Source organism: Dasypus novemcinctus, chromosome 5 (assembly GCF_030445035.2).
Source record: "Dasypus novemcinctus isolate mDasNov1 chromosome 5, mDasNov1.1.hap2, whole genome shotgun sequence".
Classification (NCBI taxonomy): Eukaryota; Metazoa; Chordata; class Mammalia; order Cingulata; family Dasypodidae; genus Dasypus; species Dasypus novemcinctus.
The window spans coordinates 68864044-68890988 of record NC_080677.1 but is presented as its reverse complement, the minus strand read 5'-3'; the positions used below and the strand labels follow the sequence as shown (position 1 = coordinate 68890988).

General features: G+C 39.9%; 1 protein-coding gene across 1 annotated transcript in view; it reads right to left on the bottom strand.

The window, feature by feature from the left end:
* SEMA3D (semaphorin 3D) overlaps positions 1–26945 on the bottom strand; it is a 205694-nt gene that overhangs the window by 126150 nt on the left and 52599 nt on the right. The window contains exon 2 of the mRNA XM_058297091.2: positions 10186–10376. Coding sequence (XP_058153074.1) covers positions 10186–10336 — 151 coding nt within the window. The 5' untranslated portion in view covers positions 10337–10376. The remainder of the gene's footprint in view (positions 1–10185; positions 10377–26945) is intronic.

Below are 26945 nucleotides of genomic sequence, written 5' to 3'. Positions count from 1 at the left end.
GTTGTCTGCTGTTGCTGTTGTCTACTGGCGACCATTTCAGCTCTCCAGGTAGGGACCCCATCGCCGTCTTTTCTTCTCCCACTATGGGCACCTCCCTCTCTTCACACCATACCCCTCAGGTTCGGCTTTTAGCCGCCCTGCTTGATACCAATGGGGTTCGCGTTTCCCTGAAACAGCTCCAAAAATATTGGGACTTACTACTCCCCTTCAATCCGTGGCTCGCCACCTGCCAGCTCTGGAGCCCGGACACGTACTCACGGCTAATAGATCGAGTTACCTCTGCCATAGAGCATGAAAGGCGGTCTTTTCCGCCTGGCCTGCTGCCTACTCTTGTGGCCGTTCGTGCCTGCCTCCTTGGTGCACCATCCGAAGTCATCCGGGACAAATCGATCAAACAACCCAATGATTATGAGCCCGATGATCTTAGAGACACGAATTCTCTGTCTGACCAGCTCGCCGCAGCTCTCGAGCGCAAGCCTCCCCGCTCGCGCTCCCCGCCGCCTACAGAAACCGTTTCTGTGGCTCCTCAGAATAGCGGACCTCCTCCTCCTTCCTCCACCCCTGCCCAAGATGGCGTGCTTCCTGCTTCTTCCTCACCCGGATTAGAGCCCGCCGGCGGGAACAAAGGCGCTTCCTCTCACCTTTACCCGCCCCTTCCTGTCTCGTCATCCCCCGGGCCGGCCCCCGGAAATGATGTAGCTTCGCCGCCATCTTGGCCGGCCCCCGGAAATGATGTAGCTTCACCGCCATCTTGGCCGGCCCCCGGAAATGATGTAGCTTCGCCGCCATCTTGGCCGGCCCCCGGAAATGATGTAGCTTCGCCACCATCTTGGCCGGCCCCCGGAAATGATGTAGCTTCGTCGCCATCTTGGCCGGCCCCCGGAAATGATGTAACTCTGCCGCCATCTTGGCCGGCCCCCAGAAGTGACGTAACTTCGCCGCCATCTTGGCCGGCTCCCGGAAATGACGTGGCTTCACCGCCATCTTGTCCGACGCTCAAAAGGGTCCCGCCACCAGCTTGTTGCCGCCTTGACGCTGCTAAGCTGCCACTCCCTCACTTGTTTCCCGCTACCGCTCATCCCTCGCCACCACCATATAACGGCGACTCCGGAAGAGCGCACCTTTCCGCCCCTCAGCTTTACCCGCTCAACCCGCTGCCTACGCCACAGCGCCCTCAGACCTGGCTTTCCTTTACGGCCGAAGAGATCAAGACACTGCGAAAGGCCGTGAAAGAAGATGGTATAGGTAGCCCATATGTCCAACAATTGTTAGAAGAACTGGGAGTTCAACTTGCGCTCCCCTATGACTGGATTTCCTTAGCCCGCGCCATCCTTTCATCCGGTCAGTTTCTTGAATGGCGTGCCTATTATCAGCATGCTGTTGAGCAGCAAGTAGTAGAGAACGCCCGCATCGGGGTCAGAGATCCACCGGATGCCTACACCGGAATCAACGGCTTTGCTAATCCTCAGTCTTATGTCAATATAGATCCAGGGTTTTGGCAACGAGCAAAGAACCTTGTCCAGCGGTCATTTTCGCTAGTCTCCTCCAAGCAATCTACCAAATTTGCGCAAATGCTTCAAGACCCACAAGAGACCTTTCCTGCGTTTGTCGCACGCGTTTTAGAAGCCTGTCAGCGGAAAATCACCAATGAAGACGCCCAATTTATGTTAGCAAAAGAGCTTATTCTCGACGGATGCCTCGCACCCTTCCGGACTGTCATCCTCCCTCTTCGCGACAAGCAGATACACGAGTGGGTCTTAGCCTGCCGAGATATTGACCCTCAAACTAAAGCGCTTACTACTGCCTTCGCCTCCACCATGGCTGTGTCCTCTGCCTCTGCTTCCACCTGCTTTCGATGCGGTCAACCTGGTCATTTCATCCGCGAGTGCCCTCAACAAGCGGCTCCCCGCCCTGCCGAGGCACTGCGCCGACCGAGAGGCCCCCCCACACCATGCCCGCGCTGTGGAAAAGGGTACCATTGGGCTTGCGATTGCCGTTCCTCGCAACAGCCTTTAAACTTCCAACGGGGCAGGCCTCAGCCCCTCTCCCAAGAGGCCTTCAAGAGAGCTCCAAAGCCCTAATGTGGACAATGCCTATCACACGTCACCAGAAACCTTCCCTCGAGCTCAAAATCAACGGGCAGTGGCTTGAAGGGCTCTTAGACTCTGGTGCTGAAATCTCTTGTATTCCCTTTGAAATCGCTGCCTTCAACCACTGGCCCCTCGAAACCGGCCCTCAAGTCATTGGCGCCACGGGAGCTGCTACCTCCTGGAAGACATCACAGCCTTTGCATTGGAACGATCGAGAAGGTCACGAAGGCCAAATTCGCCCACTCGTCCTTTCTTCAGTTCAAACCATCCTGTGGGGACGAGATGTCCTCAGCCAGCTAAAAGCTTGAATCACCACAGAAGCCTTCTCAGCCGCGCTGCCCCCCCCCTTCTAGGGGCCACTGCTCCTGTCTCAAGACCTGACCCTATCCCTCTGGAATGGGACACAGAGGAGCCCATCTGGGTCGAGCAGTGGCCCTTGCCCATGCACAAGTTACAGGCTCTCTCTGCCCTCGTCGAGGAACAACTACAAGCGGGGCACATTGAGCCGTCCACCAGTCCCTACAACTCACCAATCTTTGTCATTAACAAAAAAAACACTAGCAAGTTCTGCCTTCTCCACGACCTTCGAGAAATCAACAAGCACATCAAGCCGATGGGGTCACCCCAGCCAGGCTGCCCCCATCCTACTGCAGTCCCCCAGCATTTTCATGCGGCGACCATCGACATCAAGGACTGTTTTTTCTCCATTCCTCTTCACCCGCAGGACTGCCCACGATTTGCATTTACAGTCCCACGCACTAACAACCAGGGCGCAGCACGCCGATTCCAGTGGAGAGTGCTACCACAAGGTATGCGGAATAGCCCCACCATGTGCCAGCTTTATCTCAACTGTGCCCTCGAGCCGCTGCGCTCTCATTTCCAGCCTGAAGAAACATACACCATCCATTATATGGACGATCTTCTCTTAGCAGCGAGTTCTAGCACCCTTCTCAATGACCTGCTTTCTGCAGTGATGACCAACCTCTCGAGTCTCGGGCTTACCGTACAGTCAGACAAAATAAACCTCAAACCTCCTTTTCAATTCTTGGGCTTTCATTTCCATCACTTCATACAACCGTCAAGCCCTCAGCTGCACATCTCTCCCACTATGACACTGACTGAACTTCAGCAACTTTGTGGGCAAATCAATTGGCTTCGATCAGCACTTCCCATCACGACAGCACAAATGCAGCCTCTCTTCGAGCTTCTGCAAACCAAAGATAGCCCACCTGCTGCAGTCCGGCAAAAGATCACCATCACCCGCGCTGCGCAAGAAGCCGTCCAACAAGTCAGTGATGCGCTTCAGCAATGCCGCCTCGAGCGATTCTCTCCAGATCTTCCAATCTTTGCCCTGGTTCTACCGACGCCGGTCACCCCGACAGGTCTCCTGTGGCAAGATGGTCCTCTTCTTTTTCTGCACACGTCAAAGAGCAAACTCCCAAAAATCTGCCCTTTCCTAAGGGCCTGGATTGCGTTGGCCACTGACTTAGTCTTCCTTTCCATACAAACGTATGGTATCCCACCGCACACTATTATTTGGCCTCTTGATGCCAAAGAAGTTTCTTCCCTTATTATGAACAATACCCAGATGCAGAGCTTAGTAGAGCTCTTTCGCGGCTCCTTTGATAATCACTACCCTCATCACCGTTTGCTGCAAGGGGTGTCTCAGTTAGCATTCTCTAACCCGTTCCGCCCGTTGCCTGCGCGGAACCCCATTCCATCAGCCATCACTGCCTTCACAGACGCCTCAAAAACAGCGTTTGCAGCCGTTATCTACACTCCTGGAAAACCTGAGCCCCAGCACTTAGTATTCGCCAATGACTTTTCTGTTCAAGTAGGCGAGCTCCTAGCGGTCGCAGCGGTCCTCAATCTCCACCCAAGCCAGCCTCTCAATATCTTTACAGACAGCCTATACACACTACAAGTTTGTCGCAGCCTGCCACTTGCCACCTTTTTGCCAGGCGATTCAAACATTGACCGAGCGCTTGCCTTCATGCAGCGCTTACTTGAAACGAGACAGCAGCCCTGGTTCATCACACATTTGCGAAGTCATTCCAACCTTCCGGGGCCCCTTGCCCACGGCAACAACCTTGCCGATGCGGCGGTGTCAAGCTTTAGAGTATTTCCTTTAGCCTGCAAAGATTATGTTGTAGATGAAAATCTGCTTGGAGACCCCATCAACCACGCTAAGTTGCTGCACTCGCGGTTTCATTACTCAGCGCGGACAATTCGCAAGCTCTATCCAGAATTACCCGCTGAAACCTGCAAGCACCTAGTGCGCTCGTGCCGCGTGTGTGCCCCTCTCCTCCCTCTGGGGCCCCTGCAACCCCGAGGTGTCAACCCTCGCGGCCTCCGACCTAACTCGCGGTGGCAACTAGATGTCACTCATGTCAGCGCCTTCGGCCGCTTCAAGTATCTTCACGTAGCCATTGACACCTTTTCCCATCTGTGCTACGCGGTGCCCCTCGCAGGGGAGAGTGCCAAACATTGCATCAAGGCTCTTCGCCAAGCCATTCTGTTCATGGGAGTCCCGTGGGACCTCAAAACAGATAACGGGCCAGCATACCGCAGTGCTTCCTTTGCCAACTTTGTGCAAATGTATCACATCACACATCACTTTGGCATTCCGTATAACCCACAAGGACAAGGAATTGTCGAACGTACTCATCAACAGCTCAAGCTACTCATTCAAAAAGAGAAAGCCTCTTCCCCCCACAAAGCTCCAGCAGATGTTGTAACAGCTTGTCTCATCCATCACAATCTCCTAACTTTTGATAGTCAAGGACTCTCTCCCACGCATAAGCATTGGGGACCTATGTGGCCGCCTTCCCAAACTCCTGTGGTCTACTGGAAAGACCCAGCTTCCAATCGCTGGCAAGAAGAACCTGCCCCTCTGCTAGCACAAGGAAGAGGGTTCGCCTGTATTTTCCCAGAAACAGAACGACAGCCTCTTTGGGTCCCAGGAAGGTACATCCGGCCTGCAACACAGCAGCTTGACCTAGATGATATCCCGCGCCCACTAGCGCCAGACCCCGAAGACATCCCACGTCCCTTGATACCAGAACACAATGCTAATGGCAATGATTGAGACATCGGCCAAGCCCCCTCCTAAAAATGTTTCTATTCCAATAAGTGCTCTCTCTAAGTTTCTTTCTGCTGATTGCCCCTCCTCTATGGGGGCTCTTTTTTCCTTTTTGTCATTCCAGATCTTTCCAAAGACCCAACTCTGCACAAGAGAAGCCTCTGCTACCTCCGCAACCCGCCGTTGACAAGTGCCTGACCTTCACCAAAACGTGCCTTATAACCTATCAATAAAGGGAACTCACCGTGCAAATGCTCCTCAAGCTCCCCTCCCACCCACTCTTACTTTGTTTTTTTCTTGCAATTTTCATTTTTCTAACAATCTTTTCAGCTGTCTGTCTCGCAGCCACAGCCCCAACAGACTGGAACCTTCGTCAACGTCTTCTCCTCGCTATTGCCTGGTTGCTTCTAATTGCTATCCTCATCTCTCTTGTAGTCCTTCTCCCATGACCACTATGCGCCCCCAAGTACATTCATCTGAGCCTACTACCCCAACACCGTCGCCCATGGGGACCACACCAGCTCTCTCTCGCCGCGAACGACGTCGACAACGCTTCTTTGCCCGCCGCCTAAGCCGACTTTCTCTTGAAGATGATGACCCCATCGAACGCCAAATTCTTCAACTCCTCAGACAAGCCCGCTCTATCCAGACCCCGCCTCCTGCCCCTCCACCCTCCCCCGTCTCATTCATCTCCTTATCCTCATGCTGTCTCTAGTCTCCTCTGCTACCGCCAACCTGAATCACCAGCCCTTCAATTGGACCCTCAGCCTCTGGCAGTTTGAAAAACTTCTCGCCTTCAACGTGACTGCTGGAGCCCCCTCCTTCACGCTGCACGTTTGCCGGCTGGCTGGATACGATCACACAGATACTAAAATCTCAAGCTCTGTTATAAATACATTTAACATGGGATACATCAGTAATAAGTTGCCACCCCGACCCAAGTGCTCAGGCACCCCTAGCAGTGGCCTTACTGGCCCCTATGGGAAAACTCTTTCCGGTTACTATATATGCCCCCGTTCAGTGAGAGGCTGTCATGATCCGACACATTACTACTGCCCATCCTGGGGCTGTGAAACCATAGCCTATGGCCTGTCTACAACCCCAAAAGACAAAGACCCATATCTCACTCTCAAGTATGGAAATCGATGGGACCGCGTCACACTTTCTGTCAAAGACCCTAATTCAGATCAGTGGTTCACAGGCCGCACTTGGGGGATCCGTCTGTATATGACCGAGTATGACCCTGGTGCCTTTTTTATTATAATGAAAAGACCTGTCTCCGCCCCACTCTCTGCTATTGGTCCCAACCACATCCTTAACCCTCCTCCCCCACCCACTGTTCACCTTCTTCCGTCCTCATCTACTCCCCTCAAAATCTCTTCCACCTCGACCGCCTTCGTTCCTTCTACTAGGTCCACTTCCCCCCCTGCTTCAGATTTACAACCACATCCTCTCATCTCCTCTAGTCCCTACTTCAAACTCCTAAACGCCTCCTATTTCTCTCTCAACGCCTCCCACCCCAACCTCACTCGCTCTTGCTGGTTGTGTCTTTCCCCCAGCCTCCCCCTCTATGATCCACTTGCTATTCCTTCACCACTCTTTACTTCCTCCACCGACGATTCCCCCTCTTCCTGCAATTGGAATCAATCTACTCATGTCCCACTCACTTTTACGCACATCTCTTCCAAAGGTTTATGCATTCACCCCCGTTTTTCTCGCACTCCCAGCCTTACAGCCTGTGCCAACTATACCTCCCCAAATATCTCTACCAAATACTTAATTCCTCTAAACACTACCCTATGGCTTTGCTCTTCCACCGGACTTACTCCATGCTTATCTGTTGCCACACTTAACAAGACCAAAGAAACATGTGCTCTTATCCTCCTCACACCTCGAGTCATTTATCACACTCCTCTACATTTCTTTGAAGCCTTTGATCACACGCAAGAAGCTATTTACCTCCACAAACGCGAACCTATTACTGCTGTACTCACTGTCACTTCCCTCCTAGCTGCAGCTGGAGCTGCCACTGGTGTTGCAGCTCTAGCCACACAAGCATCTGCCCTCCAAAACCTCAGACAAGCAGTAGACTCTGATATCATCTACCTCCGTGATGCAGTCAAATACCTTAAAGACTCTCTTAATTCTCTCTCTGAAGTTGTCCTGCAAAACCGCCGAGGCCTTGACCTCCTCCTCCTTAAAGAAGGTGGCCTATGTGCTGCTCTAGGAGAAGAATGCTGCGTTTATGCTAACTATACCGGCTTAGTAGACTCTAGCTTAAAAGAACTTGAAAAAGGTCTCAACCAACGCCGACTTGAACGAGCCCAAACTGCTGGTTCCTGGGGCTTCCTGCAGCCCCTCCTCCCCTATCTCCTCCCGTTACTAACCCCAGTTCTGCTCATTGTCCTGGGCCTCACCGTCGGTCCCTGGGCCATTCGACGAATCATCCGCCTTGCCAAAGATCATGCTGACAGTGTATTCTCCTCATTTGTCCAAATTCATTACCAACGTCTCGTTGCTTCTGATTCCATTCCTCAATCTCGACCATGTCCTCGCCCCCCTTCCCACCGTACTTCCTGCCTGTAAGCTGCTTACTGTAGAACTCCCTGACCGTAGCCGCCGGCACGGGTTTGTTTCCCTCGGCGTAAAGGGCTTGGGTGCACCCCCCGCCCCCCTTTATTGCTATACGTCAGAGAAATTTTGCAGTTAAGTTAGCCACAGTGCTATCCACCCCAAAAAAGCAACATCAGGTTAGATATTTCATTTAGCACTAGCACGTACCGACTCTAAGGGCTATACATGCATCCTGATCAAATGCTATGTCATTTGCCCTTAGCCAGTCAATTCTGCCCCCTCACCCCTCGTCCTCCCCAGAGATACTCTGTTTTCATCTACTCTCCCTTAAAAAACAGAAGGAGCAATTGTTGCTGCATCCCTTCCCCCAGCCTTTGTTATCTCCTTCCTCCAGCCGTTGCTGTCTGTCCTTCCCGCCAGTCCCGCCCACGTTGCCAATATATAATCTGCCTTCTTCCCTGGCTACTGCCTACCTCATAGCCGCCTGCACAACTCCGCCTATCCACTACCGCCCCGTAGTTAACCCGCCCCAGCTCCTGCCCCTCCCTCTACCCAACCCTATATAACCAAGTGTATTTCCGCAATAAAGCAGACTTGTTCCTGCGCTCAGGCTGTCTCCGTGGTTTTTACCGCGCGTCCCCCACGCCTGGAGAACCTAGGCCTACGCGCTGGCCTAGGGGCTTCCCGCCGAGCCGTGGAAGGCTGCCCGGACCTCGTGGGCCGCTAATCACTGCCAGCGAGCCCACAGGCAACCAACCACAGGGCAGGGCAAAATGCTGGTACATAGTCTCTCCCCTCTCCTCCCGGTCTCCTCTCTTTAGCTTCCAGCTGCTCTGTGGGCCTGGCCTCTCCAGGGCCTCTCTCCATGCTTCCAGACTCCAGGACCTCTCCTATGGCTTTTTTCCTACATCTGTGGCTTTTCAGTGGTCCATTTGTAAAAGAGTCCATAAGTTGATTAAGACCCACCCTTACTAAAGTGGGTCACATCATACTTGCCAAAAGATTCTATTTCCATTGGGTTCATACCTACAGGAATGGATTAACTTTAAGAACATACTTTTTTGGGGCCCATACAGCTTTAAACCATCACAATATGACATTCCTGCTGCCTCTTTTCCGATGTCTAAAAATGATTATGGCAATATTTTGTCCAGTTATATAGTCATTTATCGCAGAAGGTATAGCACAGTACTAGCTACTCTGTCATTGCTGGAAGCCATGACTTCACTCTCTTCACTCTTTATTTGTAGCCCAATCTTTATCATAGTTGTTAATGGTCACTTGAAAACAAGAGAAATTTAAAGGATGGATACAGATTGAATATATCTATGATAAGAAACAAGTAATGCTCAAATACAGCTTTTAATTCTTGATTATATACAATATTTAGATATGGATAAATTATGTTCAGTTCTGAGATCAAATTTCCTAGAAAAAATACATCCAATATTACTAATAAATATACTTTTTTGAATGACTTTTTATATCTAAGAATATAAAAATTGAAAGATAATATGTTGCCTTAAATCTTTAATAATGAAATATAAATTCCAAACAAATATCAAAATGAAATGTGCTAATTTCATTTACACTGACATTTGACATCAAATTAACTTTAATTAATGATATTCAATTTGGGCTGAAAATAAATTGCTTTGAAGATTAGATATTAAAACTGATAGTATAATTTTCACTTGCCAAGTTCAGAATAAAGAGGACTGATTCTCTATATAGTACTTTCATTTCTTAAATAATTAATAGTCAAGGGCACATTATAGAATATAATGCAAAAGAAAAAGTATCTGAGCATAAAACTTGGCAAAAAAAAAAGCAAGATGACTGCATAAATTCATCAACTTTGCTTTTATACAAACTTAAACATTTAAAAAACAATTGGCCTAGAAGATTGCATTTACTAGGGTTTTTTTTTTTTTTTGGCTCTATATTATAAGCTTTTTACATTGCCTTTTACCTAAAATAAAACATGCATATGCTTGAGATCTTACAGCAATCCTAGTGTGTTAAACATTTTTTGAAAATATCTTACTGTGTTTAAAAACAAAATCCCCCCTAACCAGGGATAAACTAATTAGTAGAAAATGTCGAAGTAATTATATATAATTACTTAACATTTTTTTTGTTTTTACAAATTTATCTGTTTTAACACAAAACATTATAATTTACAGGCCAAAAATTTTTTGTTATGTTAATCAGTTGATCATTATAAATACCAGCTGAAAGGTGTATAGAAACAGTTTTGGTGTCTATTTCCTCACAAAAATAATAATTGGGTTTTGTGTTCTATAATAATATTTTCATTAACCAATGCAAACCTTATAAGCATTTTACTGGAGTCCATATGTCTAAATAAAAGAAATACAGTAGTAAAAATACATTAGAAATCTTAATAAACAATATGAAATATATTTATACATTTACCTTTGTAGGTTAGCTTGAGTCGTGGAATATTTTGCTTAGAAGTTCCAATAACTGGAAGAAGCAGCATGCTCATGCTTAACATCACTAAAGCATGAAGAAGGTGAAAATCTTGGCTTCTGGACTTTCGGCTTTTATCTTTACTGGAATTCATGATGAAAACAATGTTTTCTTTCAAACAGTGCTAGTTTGCTCTAAAACACAAGAAAATATAATAATTTGTGGACTTTCTAAGATTTACTAAATTATAATTTACTGAAAGGATGTAGATTTTCAAAAATAATTTCTCCTCTCATTTTGCTCTTACAGCATTGTTGCAGGGATAATAGGTCAGAATTGAGAAATAAAACCCAGAAATGGCATTTCCCACATGTAAAAATATGTGTACCACCAGAAATTCAACTGTTTATGTAAATTAGCTTCACTGCCTCTATTAAATTCTTTCAATGCAAATGTCTGAGAACCAACTTTCTGCAACAGATCAGAATGAATTCTTTGATTAGAGCACTAGTAGAAGCCTACCTTTTCCAATATAATCTCCAAAGGAAAGATCACCAAACAAAAAAGACGAAGCTGTCATTGTGAGGCAGTTTTCTTTGTTTCTGACTTAAAAGGCATAAAAAAAAGTCCATATAAAATTGGGGTTTTGGACATGATCAAATCAAGGCCACCAGTTCCAATGTGAGGCCTGAGACAACATAATCTTACCTGCCCCCTATACTATACCACACAGAGAAGGGCTTAATAGAAACGTAAACTGTAAAGTAAAAAGTTTTATCATAAAGAAAGAGAGATGGTTATTAACTAGTTTGCCATGAATAAGCTGCCTTGGTTGTCATGGTAAAGACATAGAAAAATTCAAAGTTCAAATATTTCAAACTAATAATAGTTATAGATGATATTTTTTGAGTATTTATATGTACAAGATACTTCTTAATTGCTTTACATAGGTTAAATGATCTAATTCTAATGCCATTCATAAGGATTAGGCAATTACTTATTTCCACTTCATAGAAGAGGAAGCTGATATACAGAGTTAAATATTTCACCCAAGGTTACACTGTAAGGGATGGATCAAAACAACATTTAGTCTAGACATTAGCTGGAATCTGCCTTCTAAACTCCTAAGTCTTGGAGTGCTTTAATTATGGTAGAATCAAATGATCTTCAACTTGTGAAGGAGTCTTCAGCTTCTCTTCCTTCCCACTAAATGCTGTCTTCCCAGCAAACAGCTCACAGAAAAGATCTTGCTATTCTGGTCTCCAGGGAGGATTCCCAGTGTGGTACCTGCTTTAATTTTTGTCCAAAGAATTCTTGTACTTCTTTGATGGTAGCTTTAGCCATCAAATACATCTAATGCTAATAAAATAGTATTAGACTTTAAGTAATTTTCTAATTGTTAAATATTCAAAATAAATAATTTAAGCCTATATGATTTAGTTTTAAGAAAAGGTCTAATTAGTACGAATCATTCTTACCTGAGATTGACTCTTCATTTTACTGAAATGCCTCAGGGACTTTGAGGTTACAATTAGTTTCAATCTCAGAAGTTAGGATCAATTTGGAAAAGTGAAATAAGTCTAAATTTAGAGGTCTTCTTATCTATTTTTATTCATGGCAAATATTTTAAGGGTAAACTTCAAATTTTATGTTAGCTCTTTTCAATAAATGTTAAACATGAATTTCTAATAAATTACATTTTTTCAGTTCTTCTCATTACCCTCAAAGATAACTTCAGGAAATACAAGTTATTCTCTCTCTGTGAATGATTAAATAATTAATTTGATCAAATAATTTGATTAAATATTTAATTATTTTATTAAATATTCACAGATTATTCACAGACCATCGAATGCAGAGAAAATAATTTAGAGAAATTACAATCCATACAAATAATCATTAAATTTAAATGCTCACTTAAGAAAATTTTATCAATATGCTATATATCACATATATTTCTATTTCTACAGCATTTCATGACGGTTTTACCTAATTAGAAGTTGAGAGACAATCAAGTGCCCTTCTGACTAAGTCGTTTCATTCAGCAATGCCTTATGTAAATTTTGTTTGTAAATTGCAACTGTGTATATTTTACTGTAAAAAACACTAAAGAAAGCTTTCTTTAAGTAATCACCTCAAAAATATGTTTATAGCATTGCCACCAAACAGAATCACTTTAGTTAGACTAGAGAAAAAACAGCATTAGTTTTGAATTATGTGAGTTTTTACTTACTCAATGTCTAAAAAATGCATCCTGTACAAATTGCAACTGCTCAGTTTGACATTTACTCCAGTAAAAACAGATGCATTCTTTGACTTAAATAATCTCCTTAAAAACCATTTCTGTTTGTGTTTTAATGCAAATACCATTACAAGTTTATATGTATGTGTGATAACATTGTTAACCGTCAAGAGCACCATAGTTATTCCTCAACCACTTGCTGATGGCTTACATTGAAAAGGTAAAGAAGAAAAAAATAAGACTATCTTTTACAAGGAGCAGCTGATTACACACAAACGATGTTCCACAAAATAATTTCTAAAATAGAGGTATTTATGGGATGCTATGGAAGGCAACTCAAAGGAGTAGCGTATAAATTTAGGCAAGGCAAGAATAGTTTCACGGAAGACAGGAAAAAGAGAATGGAAAACAGAAAGAGGTAGTTCCAGAAGACATACCAGAAGACCTAGACCAGGCAGCACTTTGAACTTAATTAGATGGCTACAAGGAAAAAGGAAGCGAGAATGTAGCAATATCCAGAGGATTGGAAGAGAGGATACCAAAGAGGAACTTGACCTCTTAAATTTGTCTCATGTTTGTTCTAATACCTAATTAGTATGACTCAAAAAATGCCCTTTCTCCTTACTGTCACTGGTATTAGAGCATGAGGTGCTGCTTCACCTACACTCACCCGTGCTTCTCCAATCCCTTTTCCCGGCTCCTTTCACTTTTCCTGTTAAGCACCTCTGAGCAGGGCACTGGTATCAGAGTGCAGCAGATCCACAGCCTTGACACACAAACATGTTTTCTCCCTTCCACCCATACCCTTAGAAAAGTGAAAAGTAAGTTGAATGTAGAGATTGTTTATATTAAATTTCTCATTAGGTTTAGCTTTTCTGAGATTCTGGGCATGTGAAATACTACCTTTTATCATATATGTAACAATACATGTAATGTGATTATATGTTTATGTATAAAGGCAAAAGAGAGGGGATTTTCCATATGTGCATTTTATTAGCAATAATGACCTCATGCAGGACATTTCCTGGGAATTAATGACCAGTTGGGGTTAATAGCCCTTAACTATGTATTGAGATATCTACTCCTCCAACTGGTCATTAATCGCTAAGACATGCCCTGTGCCTCCAACACCGTAAGTTAAGAAGACTGATGTTTTGATTTTCATGAACAGTAGTCATACTGTTTCTTGTAACCCAATTCATTAATATTGTTAAATAAGTTAAAAATCAAAGCACTACTTTCTTTACCACTATGACATTATGATAAGTGCCCACACGTGCTGAAACATTTGCTGAAGAAGGGGGAAAATCAAACATAACAAAAATCCTGCAACTGTTGGAATTGTTTTTGTTTTGTTTTTAACTTTAATTTTTTTTTTACTATAAAACAGTCACTCTCTACAATCTGCTGCTCCAGATACTTTGTTTTTTTTTTCCCAAAAATCCTTTTGGAATTGAGAACATTTTAGTTGAGAAAATTTATGGGTCAAATGTCTTGCTAACAACTTCTCCACCAATCTATTAGTTTTTTGCTACCTTTCACAGGATGTTTGGTGTGTTTTGTGTGTGCACACGTGTGTGTGTGTCCTGCACCTGGGAGGAATTATGGAGAGAAGTAGGTGTTATTTAACCCAAAGTGGGTGGATTTAGTGAATTGCACAGGTTATACTGCATGCTACTGCCTTTAACAAGCTTGACCTGGAGCTAATTAACTGCCTGTAATCTATTCCAGATGTTCATAGGACAAACAGTACTCTTGGGGATCTTCTGATGAAGAGCCAATAGGGAGTATTCTGATTATGAGAGATTTTTACACACTGTTTCACTAAATCAGAGATCCGAAAGCATAATCTAACACTCAAGAAGGCCTTGTGCTGTTTCCCAAAGGAACGCAGAATCCAGAGCTGATGAGATAGATGGTAACTTATCAAAACTTTTATTTCAGGAATAAGAAATATACACATTAATCTGTGAACTTCATTGATTTGCTTTAAGTATTTATATCTGCTTTGTTCTTTAAGTCACTAAGGCAGGACAATTTATAATTATGCTGTTAAAAATAGCTTCTATGTATAAGAAAATACATAAATCTTCACACGTGTAAACCCAGGACACATAGATTTAGGATACTTTTTTTCTGGTGTGTGCATGTGTATGTCTGTGTATCTGTGTGTATAGGTTGGGGAAAGGAAGAAAAGAATCCTTGATTTTTAAGTTTTATGAAGAACTATTTGTCACATCCTGGTGGTACACATAAGATCACATGAGGATTTTTTACCCAACTCAGAAGACATGAAGAGTTATCTCCAAATTAAAAGGAATATCTGCATAAACTAACTTTGGAAAAATTGTAGCTTGTAGTTTTGAACTATTGCTTGGTTAGATGGTTTTCTTGTATACTCTACAAGACTGATCAATTATTGTTATTGTTGTCTCATGGCATGGCTTGGGGACAACAAACCAAATAGCAATTATGGAAGAAATCTGAGAGCCAAAGAGACAATATAGGTAAGCAATGAGAAGTTTTATGGTTTCAGAGGGCTATTACATATATTACTGATCAAGTGCAGAGATATCAAAGCAGCAGGCATATGGTATGTAAGAAAACATAATGGGGTGGAACTTGGAATTTTAGAACTTTCATATATATGTATCTTTTCTTTTCCCTTCTAAATTTCTCTTCTGTGCTTTCTAATTAATATTCTAGCACTTTAGGACTTTCAGAGATTTGCAGTCACTGATGTGGTACAGTACTTTTACCAATAAGTAGAATTTATAGGGCAGCAACTTTTAGTTGAAAGGCTTTTCAGGCAACTGGAATTGTCCTTTAATGGACTTCATTACTGCTAGGTATAATAAATTCCTCATCAACTGATATATTTCGTTGGTGTCTGGAAACCATCTGATATTTCATAGATAAAGAAGAAGAGATCCATATTTGATTAAATGTTAATCGGCATCAGCCAAATGGGTGATGATGAAAAATACCAGAAATTGGTTGGTTTTCATAAAATGTATTTATTTGGGGTAGGCACTTACAGATACCAAGTAATAAAGCATAAGTTACTTCCCCCACCAAAGTCTATTTTCACGTGTTGGAGCAAGATGGCTGCCAACATCTGCCAGGGTTCAGGCTTCCTCAGTTCCTCTGGGCTCAGCACCTCTGTTTCCTCCACAGGTCAGCTATAGACTATGAGGCGAAGGGCTCTGTCTCTCCCTGGGGCTCCAACTTAAGATTTCAGCATCGAACTCCAACATTAAGAGCCCTTAATTCTGTCCTTTATTATGCCTTTTATCTGTGAGTCACCACCCACCACTACTGGCACAAGAGGTTTACATAATTACTTAGTCAAGTAAACCTATGAATCCAATATAATCTAATATGCTCAGAAAAAAGATCAGTTTACAAACGTAATCCAATATTTCTTTTTGGAATTCATCAATAATAGCAAACTGCTACAGTGATCTTCAAGAGAGTAGTTTGGAGAGTGTTAGAAGGGCAGGGACCAGATTCTAGGGAGGTAAGAAATAGCTGTGACATAGAGCAGGAAGAAATCCTCATGGATGACCAAAGTCCTTGCATTGCAGTGCGCCCAGGCCTCTGGGCTTTGAGTATTGTTGTTCTCTGTGTATAAAGGTTGGATTAAAACACCAGCAGCTTCTAAACTTAACACTAAATTGACAAGTGCTTTTAGACTTAGAGCAAAGGGTGAGGAAATATGATTTTTTTTCCTGACACACTTCTTTTGAAGATAATGGGTGAGGATGGGAATTTGCAGTTGAAATCAATATTTTATAAGTCTTTAATGGCAGCATGACAATTGCACATTTGTGGCTCTTGAAAGGGCAGGTCTGTGCAAATCCGAGAAGATGGAGCAAAAATTGGTAATTTCATGTTTTGCTTGAGAAGGAGCATTCATGGAGAATTTTAATAAGGGATGCAAGGAGGGGCCCCTTTAGTTTTTCTCCTAAGCCTCTTGATAGAGATTCAGGCTGAAAAGAGGGTTCATGAACCAAAAAGCTCTGTGACCTCCCTTTGTTCATAGAAATAAGTTCTTAGTTTTTACTAAGTCTTTTAAGGTCTTTTGCCTTAAAACCTTCATTTGGTGTTCATTTTTCTTTAAAAATCCCTTTGAATATTCCTTATTTTCCAACATCCCACAGATGCTAATGGCCAGCTGCTGTGTGCCAGGCCCTGTCCAGGCATGAAAGAAGCAGTGACGAATAAAACTGCATCCTGCCCTCTGCCCTTCATCCATATGCCATAGAGCAGAAGCAAGGTGTAGCAGTAAGACCATACGCATGAAGCTATCTCCCCGGGCTGCTGTAACTGAGCATTGCAAGCGAGCTAGCTTAGAGAAACAGAACTGCATTGTTTCACAGTTCAGGCATCAAGGGCTCAAGTTCAACGTCAAGGGACATGCTTCCTCCAAAGTCCATAGGGGAGCATCTATTCCTTGCCTCTTCCAGCGTTCAGCAATCCATGGTGTCCTTTGCCTCAGTCTTCACGTGGTCTCTCCCCCATTTGCCTGTGTCCACTTTTCTTCTAAGGACACCAATCATATAGGATTTGACCCACCTTAATCCAGTTTGGCTTCATTTTACAAATAACATCTTCAAAGATCCTATTTCCAAACAGGGTCACATTCACTGGATTGGAGGTGAGGACTTGAACCTATCATTTGTGGGACATGATTCAATTCATAACAGGTTCAGAGAGATGGGTTAGGACCTAGACTCAGAACTGGCCAACTCTTTGACTCTGGAGAAATCATTTCTGCTCCCTGAGCCTCAGTTTTCTCATCTATAAAGTGGGGTGAGAATACCTACTTGAAGGTTTGATGCAGGATTTAATGAGAAAATGTGTATAAGAAGTGTATTAGGCAACGTTCTCTAGGGAAACAGAATCAACAAGGGATATCTGTCAATAGCATACAATTTTATAAGAGTCTCTGACGTGACGGTGGGGATGTGTAAGTCCAGGTTCGGCAGGCAGACTGCAACCAGGGACTCCAATGAAAGTCCAGTGAAGGTTCTTGACAGGTTCTGGGAGACACTGGCTGTCCAAAGATAAGCTGGGAAATTCTCAATCAATGCTGGAATCACTTCCCCTTTTAAGGCATTCAACAGATTGGATAAAGCAACACTCTGCTGATGGCAATCTCCCTGATTGATGTAACTGTAATCAGCTATCTACGATTTACCACTGCAGTAAAGTCAATGGTGACTAAATTCCATAAATGCCCTTGTGTTACAGTTAGCCCAGTGCTTGTTTGACCAAACAACTGGGCACAATTACCTGGCCGAGTTGACATATTAGCCTAACCAACACAACTCCATAAAAATCCTTCTTGAAAATAACCAGTAATACTTTGCCACATATCAAAACTAAGTATGAACATCATCAGTAAGCAGTTAAAGAGCTGAACTAAACTATTTGTCAGTAAAGATAGATTACAACAGCTATATTTTCATGTTATAGTGGTTTAAACCCAATGTTTACATTTCCAAATTATGATAAAATTATATCGATATATAAATACCTGTTCAACCACTTACATGTTACTTCAGTTACAAACCTGAAACCCATGTATATATAGCAAGATCAAATTATTCAGGATATTACCTCAATGAACTCAGTGCAATGGAAAAGAATATAACATTCAGAATTCAGAATATACATGTATAACTTCTTAGATTTAATATTGTAGGCTGCATTATTTTACTAAACATAACACTAATGACAAAACAATACTTATGTTGTAAAGCAGTCCCAAAGAAATCAAGTGCCTCCAAAGTACAAATTGCTCAAATAACATATTTACAAGGAAGTAATAAAACCCTACTACAAATGATTATTTTGCTAATCATCTTCTTTATCCTAAATTTAATGTCAATTTGCTACTCCAAGCAGGACACTAATATTCATCAGTTTGTATGACCAGAGAAACACCATTAATGTAGTACTTGATCTCCCTTCAAATTTAATTAAGCCATGATTCAAAGATTTAAAATTTTCCTTTTCAAATTCTCATAATCTAGAGAGCATTTTAAACCACGCACCTTTACATGACCATGATAATCTAATTTTCTACCCTCTGGAATTCTGATGCGCTTTTTCAGAATTTCAACAATATTTTTCGAATTTTAATTTTTGCTGTTTGCATTACAAATATAAATGTATATTACTCAAATTGATTGTTTCTTTAAACTTAACATCTCTTAACTCAAATATTCTGATGAGCTTCTCCAAGGTTAAAAAAAAGAAAAGATCTTTTTATATGAGGAGAATATGAAATTGAGTAGGAATTACCACAAGTTAGGAAGGCAAAACAATTATATTCTCTTAAAACACTAAAATAAGAATTAACCATGCATTTATTATTGAGATTTTCTTATCTTTAATTTGATCCCTTCTCCTTTTAGGAATGTGATTATTATAAAAAATAAATGATTTGCGCCGCTAAACAAAAATTTTCTTCCCACCCCACCCCGTCCCAAAACACATATTTAGTTATTAATTCAATTGGTGAGTTATATGTCCAGTAACAATTTGCCCAAACTTGATAATATTTTTTAAATATTTCCCTTATGTAGATAGTAATTGGATTTGAATCTTAAGAGAATTTGTCATTTCAATATTAAAATGTTACAGGATATTCTTTATACAAACTAATTTAGTAGCCCCATGGCCTCTGAAACAGCAGAAATAATTATGTACTTGGAAAGCTGTTTTTCAAAGCAACATAGGTATTTTACTATATTTTTAAAATATTATCACGGTGCTTGCTTCAGGAGCACTTATACTAAAACTGGAAAAATGTACAGATGAATAAAGAGAAGAGCAAGGTACCTGAATAAGAACAGCAAACAAATGTGTAAAGCTAAGAATTTTTTATTTCCTGACCTGAGCAGTGATCCCTCTTTTTTATAATTTTCCTATGTATCTTAAAAAATTAAATTACTTATTGAAAAAATAATTATGTGAAAGGAGGGAGAGCTGAACTAATTTTAATTACTTAAAGCATACTTAAAAGAACTCCGAAGGAAAGATTTCTTCTTATTCTCCAAAGCAATATACAGAGGTTATTTGGGGTCAATTTGTAAAAAGGTATCAATTTAGACAAAACCATTTATGTTTAGGAAATAGCATTTAAATAAGTTACCACACTAAGTCTGAATTATAACATGGTTTAGGCTATATCTAACTTAGAATCTTAACATTTTTGCTGGTGGAAACTAGTAAATAATTATGAGTTAATTAAATTAAGTTTTTGACACATTTGATAGAGAACAATTTTAAGACTCTGTAAAACCCCAAAACACTTTCAAATAAGCAGACCAAGAAAGCCTGGCAAATCTACCAGCAACACCAATATTTGGCAACAGACTTCTTAATCTAAGAAACAGCAGGTAGCAGGAAGAATATGACCTTCAACTCATATTCACATAAATTCTTCAGGAATGCATGCACTTTTGAGATCAAAACACTTATAATATGTTAAATAGATCCTATGGAGCCTCATTCTATTTTATTTTTTACGGAAAAAGAAGATGTGCTAAACGCATTTACATTGTTAGTTCCTTTCTCCATTATTTAATGAAACACCTTAGGGAAATAAAAATTTCTAGCAGTTGAGGCATTCCATCTGCATAGGGGGAAGAATTTATATAATTCACCTCATAAACAAAATCCTATCTGGGAATAAAAGCAGGCAGTGTATGAAAAGAACTTAGTTTCACATATAGAATTTAGGAGACTAGCTTTGATGTCATATTTGAATCTCATATTTGTCCCAACTCAGCCACCAATTAACATATTGAATTCAACAACTGTTGGCTATCCAAACAAACAGGCAGTTTTCTCAACAGCAACAGAAAAGTCCATCATTCTTAGAAATAACAATTTCTTAATGATCTGTTTTTTTATACTCTAAGTAATAATAACCATGTCCATTGATTTCATCTTAGTTTAAGATAATTTAATGCAATTGTTCCAATCCATTTTTATTCCTATTTGTGCCAAGTGACTATTACAAAATAAGTTTGCAATCTCAAAGTACATGTTCATTGTTGGGGCTGGCAGCCTAGAAAAGGGCTAGGTGTTTGACAGATAGTTAGCCCTAAAAGACCTCCACTACATTTCCCCACAAAAGATCACCAATTACTACCAAAAATTCAAGAGTTCCCAAGACACTGACCCAGTCATATTTCTACATCGGTTTAGATTTTCTGTTAAAACACTAAAAATATTTCAAAATGTAAAGCTATAAGTTTTAGAAATAATCCCATATTATAATTTTCACTTATGTACTCTTATATGAATACATAAAATAAAGGAATGTTAAATTTCCTTTACATACATTTGTAAATGTCCCCAGTTATACCTTCTGAAACTCTTCTGGGATAGAGTAGAGTAGCATGGTTGTTAAGCACTCAAATACAAAGTCCAGGTCTGCCACTTACTGGCTGTTTATCACTGGACAATTTACTTAAACTTTCTGTGTCTCATCACATGTGAAAATTGTGGATAATCAGAATACTTACTTGTTGTACTGATTTAAAAACCACACCATGCCTAGTACACAGTAAGTGATCACTGAATGGGAGTCCTTTGTAAATTATTGTATTCAATTGTTCTTACTTTTATATTAAAGCTCTTTTACGTAAATGACGGCTTAAAGACTTTTAATTATGAACTGAAAATATGCCTACTGTTCATAAGGCCTATAAAATAAAGAACTCTCTGGAAAATAGTGTACAATATCCAAGAATATGAAGACAAATGAAGAAAAAAATTACAGATCACCGAAACAAGCAAACAAGCAAACTTCATTTCTGTGGTTTAAGAGGGGAGAATCAAAGTGATGTTTTGAATTTGGTTACGAAGGGTAAGACATAGTTATACCTGGAAGTGTCACCAATGCTACTCATTTTAACTTAATGTAATTTATCAAGAAAAGGAAAACAATTACCCAATGAAATAAGAATTTCATATTAAACTTCAAATCAAAATGGAATAAATATTGGTGAATACATGTAATGCTTGACTTTAAATTTTTCTTTCGTGAAAAGAAGATTAAAAGGAAACAGGATTAGCCTGCTTTTTCTGTCTTTTGCAGGAAGGATGCTATGCTTTCAAAAGGGAAATTGGGAATTTAAATAACCTTGGAGACTTTTTGTGGACTTCAAGGACATAGTATATGCAATGGAATTTTCAACTACAGCAATAAGTTGGGTCTATAATTAGGTATATTGATTGCACTGGATCTCAGCAAATTATTATTTTTTTTTAATTTTTAAGCATAGTATTTAATTCATCACCATATTCTATTCCCAACCCTCACCTTTATTTTTAAAACTAGGATAAATGTCTTTCATTAATTCTTATTAAAGTCCTTTGTTTTCAGCCTTCTTTAAAAGTTTTGTCTTCATAATTGTGATGCTTCTTAAGAACTTCCCATGTTTTATATTTTAATTGCTGACCCACTTTGACATATGCACAGTATTATTTGAATATTTAATTAAAACAATTTCCTGTATGAAAAAAATACATTAAAAAAAACTATACCCAAGCTCAATTTTTAAAGAATTTTTAGTTACATTAAACTTGATATTTTATATAAGGTGTAGGTTGGAAATCATACCACCTGCGATGATTAGGTTCCTGTGTCAATGTGTCCAGGTAATAGTGCTTGTCATTTGGTCAAGTAAGCACTGGCTTAATTGTTGCTGTGAAGACATTTCCTGGACTTAAATCACTAGTAAACTGATTGTATCTATGGTTGCTTACATCTGCAATCAACTGAGGAGATTGCCTTCAGCAAGGAGAGAGGTCATACAATCAGTTGAAGGTGTTTAAAGGAGAAGTGATGATTTCAGTAATCAGAAGAGAGAATTCCCATCTTTTCTTCAGCCAGCCAGCTTCTCCTGGAGAATTCATCAAAAACCCTCATCAGAATTCCATAGCCTGCCCTATGGATTTTAGACTTGTGCAGTCCCATAGTCCAGTGAGACAATTTTTATAAAATCTCATAGTATTTACAGATACATCCTGTCAATTCTATCTTCCTAGAGAACCCTAATATACCAACTTCCAAAACATGGTTGAATCCAACTCATTATTAACACCTGTATTAGTTTCCTAGCTGTTAAAATAAATACTATATAATGGATTGGCTTAACAACAGAAATTTATTGGCTCATGGTTTCAGAGCTAGATGTGCTTCCTCCAGCGTCGGTGTCTTCTGGCTGGCCAGTAATCTTTGGAGTTCCTAGCTTTTCTGTCACATGACAATGCATATGATGATTTCTTCTTTCTCCTCCTTGTTCCACTGACTTCTGGCTTCCGGCCTCTGGCTGCTCCCCATGACTTCTCTCTCTGTGTCCAATTTCCTTTGCTTTTTTTCAGCCATACTGGATTAAGGGCACACCTTAACTATTAATATTTTGAAAGGTCCTAATTACAAATGGGAACACACTCACAGGACCAAGGGCTGAGATCGGAACATGCATCTTGTGGGGGACATTTAGTCAATCTCCAATAATACCCTAGGTGTATATATCAAAGCATGGCAAAACTATGATACATCAGGGATGCTCAAAACTAATTTTTAGTTTATTGATTATGATAACCCAGAATTCAGTGAAATAATATTTCCTGGTTAAGAACAAGTTGAAATAAGATATTATGTTTATATTCAATTGGGTTTGGGTAAGTTAATAACTCCCAATCACATTTTAAACTTTTCAGACCTCTAAACATGCCAAGTATTATTTATTACAGTTTTCAGAATTGCTGCATTTATAGCATACCAGAGATTAGATTTGAGGTTGTCTCTCCTACATATTCAAAGAGCTAGTGTGTCTCTTACAATATGTTATTATATCTGCTAGCCCTAAGATGAAATAAAAGCACATATTAAAAAATGCTTTATATATTAATAATAACCCCAAGTACATATTTACATAAATATTAAATGTTTCCATAATATGAACTTTATTTCAATTAATGTTCCTTAGAAACTAATAAAACTAAATGTAAATAGATCAATGCATTATATAGTTCCAAGTAGCTTGACTGAAAGATGATTGAATATTGTTTTATAATGAACACAAGTTTTAGAATCCCTTTATACCTTATATGAGGAAACTATATGTTAAAATATAACTCTATAGCATTTTTCTTTCAGAAACACTATTAGATATACTGGATAGGCAATATGGAAGTATAGAGCTCATGGGTAAAGGTGAATTATACCTTTGACTACGTTCTCTCAATACATATAAATGTGGAACTAACACATTTGTATTTTAAAAAGCAACTAGCAACTATCCAGACCATGAGAACCATACCTTCGTAAAGAATGAGTGGGGGTTGTTGCATGATAGTGAGATTAATAAAGTGCCAGAAATTTCACCTTCTTCTCAGGCAGCTCCATATTTCTAAAAACTCTTCTGGTCTTCCTAATGTAAACATGTTTTGCTTTTCTTCTTTTCTTTTGCATGACTGCTCTGTTGAAGCCACGTGCTGAATATTTGGGCTGTCCAATTTCCCCTTCTACTCTCACCATGATCCTTATCTAGTTCCCATCTACTGGTATCAGTTTCTGAGATGTGTTTAATCACATCCTTACATCCTTGCTAACATCTGAACATCTGGACTTAAGTGGCCATCCCAAATCTCTCTGCTTTTAAAAAGTGCCCCCAATAAGGATACGCAGGGGATTCCTAAGTTGAACACACAGCTAAAGATGGGCATTTCCCAATTTTTATTTTTTTAAATCTCTCAGACAGAATATCCTACCACCTTCTACTAAAAGACCTATGAAGTTGACTCAAAAGTAAAACTAGCACTGTAGTCTGGATTTTAAAATACAGAATTCATCTCAGATACTGTCTCAGAATACTCAGTAATTAAATCCACTCATTTTTACCATGTGCAACTGAGATAAAATTCTTGAATCCCACAGCCTACTGTTTAAGAGCTCAGGCCCTGGCTATACAAGGGTTTAGGTTGTAATCTCTGTTTTGCCACTTAGCTTTACACCCTTAGAGAATTCACTTAATTTCTCTAAATCCAGTTTCCTCAACTAGAAAGCAGGGTTAAAAATTCTTATCAAATATGACTGTTGTGAGAATAAAATGAGATAATGGGGTGGAAAACACTTAGTACCTTGTCTGGCACATAGCTAGCTCTCAACAAATGTTAGGTTAAAGCTCTTCCATTTTCACTTGGACTGTGATAACAACTCTTTTTCTAAAGATATCAAGGGAATATAAAAACTAAAAGGAAACCTGGAAACTCCCATGTTATCCTATCATGCGTTTGTGTAATTTGGCATTAAAGTTCCTAATCTTCATTCCATAATGCAAATTTTTTAAGTGTACAATTAGATAAGATTCTATTACAGTAATAATAATTCATATTTTTTTCTGAACTTCTAATTTGTTGAGCTCATAAACACTGCCAAAATGAAATCCTAGCCAAAAGAACATACTTAATTGCTTTATTGGCTATAGAAATTGTTAAGAAAAAAAGTAAAAGGCAGAGTGAAAAATGTTTTTGTTTTTTTTAGAATATTCAATTTGGGGTTACCTATTATGTTTGAAGAAACAGTCCATCAGTCCATCGGGAGGTCCTGAATCTGAGATTAATATTTAGAATTGTTTTTTGACAGTAAGCCAAACTAAAGTTACTTCTAAAGCCTTATTTGGATATTATAATAGCTCAAAAAGTTTATACACATAAAGAACTTAAGGTTTAATTCCTGCTTCTGCACTTTTTCATAGTCTTCAAAACACAGAGTTGTTATAGCACTGTAAACTCAGTTTAAAAATATTTCCAAATGATCTCTGGGCCATTCCCTACCTCTCACATGATTTTGCATTTGTACCTTCTAGGACATGCGTTCTCCACTGATAGAGACAGATACTTCTTTTAAGCTATATAGGGGCAGGGATGATGTCTAGCATAATGCCATTTTATCATAGCACCATGCCTTGCAGAGTAGGACATGAGCATATGTTTGCTGAATAAATGAAAGAAGCAATAAAATCCCTCCTCTTTCTTTCACTAGCCCACTGCTATGATGTATGGGGTGAAGCAGCTAAAATCTCTATACATTATTATTATACCCTGTACATGGCATCATGGAGACTCCAAAACCTTGTGCAGCCCCAAAAGTCCCAGAAACATTTTGGAGACCGAACTAGAATGATCTATGGCTGCTATAAAAAGTTTCACTCCCAAAGAAAATTACAAGGAATGACTGAGTGGCTAAGGAACATTCTGAATAACTTTTCCAAGAGTTTTCAGAATCATGTTTTCCCCTACCCTCATTTCAGAATGTCACAGGAGACCTCTGTGCGTACAAAGAGGACATGATCAATGGAAAACTTTGGATTTTGGAGTCAGGTAGACTTGGGTATAAATTCCAGTTTTACCACTTTCTAGATAAAATTTTCTACAAAATTCAGGAAAAAAAAATTATATTTTGTTATTGGATTTGAAATAATATATTCACATAGTATGTGAATAAATAATAGCCATTATGAAGATTATCCTTTATTATAGATAACGGCAGACCACACCCACTTGGCACTTGTGATTTTAAAGTGAACAAATGCTCAGTTAATGATCTGAGATGTTTTGAGAAGTTTCAAACCATTGTCTCAGTGGAGAAATTAACACAGCAAAATGATATTTCAACTCTATTCATTTTGTAATATCACCTTTCCCTTTCACCTTTCCCATCCTCTGAGATTTAGCCAGAAGACAAAGCATAAAATTGAGCATAAGCAGAATAATTTAAGCACATATTTCAGAATTAAACATTCATCCTGTCTCTAAATTCCTACATTCCAAGAACGCTCATAGCATAGAACTTTTCCTAAGTAAATGGATATCCCTATTAAAAGGGGGAATGGAGGGCAGTATCTAAATTGTAAACTATGCAAGCTACTTAGAGAAAAAAAGTAGAGATGTAAAGATTATTACTATCTCGGGCAAGAAAGAATGTGAAGTTCACTTGTAGTAGTTCATGTATGTCTTTTGGAATGTTAAAGAAGAACAAAAAATTCTTGATTATAGAACAATGAGAAAAATCTTTTCATACTTGGCACTTCAAAAAATCAGCTGTTCAGGCATCTCTTTCAATAAAACTCTCATATTTCATTACCTTCACAAAATTAAAAGTTTTTAAATAGTGAACTTGTGTACTCTTTTACTTATTCACTCAAAAAGAGCCAACTGCCAGGGACTATGCTAAATATCAGTATTAAGTAGTCATGCAATTTTGATTTTTTAATTTGATTCATTTAAAACAAGCAAATAATATCTGCCTACCTACTTATGTATCATTAATCTAGTTCAATTAGTTAATTAACATATTTTTGGAAAAATTAGTACAATCTACAAATGGTATTTCAAGAGTATATGTTCACAATTAAATTACACAATTGTCATATATATATATGTCTGTATATAACATATATATATGTTTTAGGTACCAGGACTAGGG